Source organism: Galeopterus variegatus, unplaced genomic scaffold (assembly GCF_000696425.1).
Source record: "Galeopterus variegatus unplaced genomic scaffold, G_variegatus-3.0.2 Scaffold22964, whole genome shotgun sequence".
Classification (NCBI taxonomy): Eukaryota; Metazoa; Chordata; class Mammalia; order Dermoptera; family Cynocephalidae; genus Galeopterus; species Galeopterus variegatus.
In genome coordinates, this window is record NW_007749075.1 from 3,334 (window position 1) to 4,489 (window position 1,156).

Here is a 1,156-nt window from a genome sequence, read left to right on the forward strand (position 1 = left end):
TCTTCCGTCTCGGAAGCCTCCTCCATGTCAGGGGTCTCTTCCGCTTCGGGGGCTTCCTCAACGTCGGGGGCTTCCTCCGTCTCGGGGCTTCCTCTATGCAATGGGTGCTTCCTCCAAGTCTCCAGCTTTCTCCGTCTCGGGGCTTCCTCCAACAGGAGCTTCTTGCATGTCAGGGGCTTCCTCGATCACGGGCTTCCTCGATCACGGGCTTCCTCCGTCTCGGTTGCTTCTTCTGCGGCGGGAGCTTCCTCCACGTCAGGGGCTTCCTCGGTCTCGGGGGCTTCCTCGATCTCGGGGCTTCCTCCATATCGGGGCTTCCTCCATATCCGGGGCCTTCTCCGTCTCGGGGCCTTCATCCGTCTCGTGTCCTTCGTCCCTCCTCGTCAGGGGCTTCCTCGAGTCGAGGCCTTCCTCTGTCTCTGGGGCTTGCTCCCTGTCGGTGGCTTTCTCGGTCTCGGCGGCTTCCTCAGTATCAGGGCCTTCCTCGGTGTCGAGGGCTTCCTCCGTCTCGGGCGTTTCCTCAGTCTCGGCAGCTTCCTCTATCTCGAGGGCTTCCTTGTTCTCGGGGGCTTCCTGCATGTCAGGGGCTTCCTGCATGTCTGTGTCTTCCACCTTCATGGACTTCCTCCACGTCGAGGGCTTCCTCCCTGTCCGGGCCTTCCTCCGTCTCTGGGCCTTCCTCCCTCCGCGTCCGGGGCTTCCTCGGGTCGAGGCCTTCCTCCATCTCTGGGGCTTGCTCCCTGTCGCTGGCTTCCTCAGTCTCGGGGCCTTCCTCCGTCTTGGGGCCTTCCTCCCTCCGGGTTGGGGGCTTCATCTGCGTCGGGGCTTCCGCCCTTTCAGGGTCTTCCTCCCTCTCCGGGCCTTCCTCAGTCTCCGGGGCTTCCTAAGTCTCGGCGGCTTCCTCGGTCTCTGGCGCTTCCTACATGTCAGGGGCTTCCTCCTTTTTGGGGCTTCGTCCGTGACAGGGGCTTACTCCGTCTCGGGGCCTTCCTCCGTCTCGGTTGCTTCCACCATGTCGCGGGCTTCCTCGGTCTCGGGGCTTCCTCTGTCTCGGGGTTTCCTCCGTATCGGGGCTTCCTCCATGTCCGTGGCTTTCTACGTCTCGGGGCATTCTTCCACTTCGGGGCCTTCCTCCGTCTCTTCCTCAGGTCAAGGC

General features: G+C 63.3%; 1 protein-coding gene across 1 annotated transcript in view; it reads right to left on the reverse strand.

Moving 5' to 3' along the window:
• Positions 1–579, reverse strand: part of LOC103583438 (spore wall protein 2-like) — a gene marked incomplete at its 3' end in the record, with an annotated part of 1,015 nt that extends 436 nt beyond the window's left edge. The window contains exon 1 of the mRNA XM_008564751.1: positions 264–579. Coding sequence (XP_008562973.1) covers positions 264–579 — 316 coding nt within the window. The remainder of the gene's footprint in view (positions 1–263) is intronic.
• Positions 580–1,156: the final 577 nt, after the last annotated feature.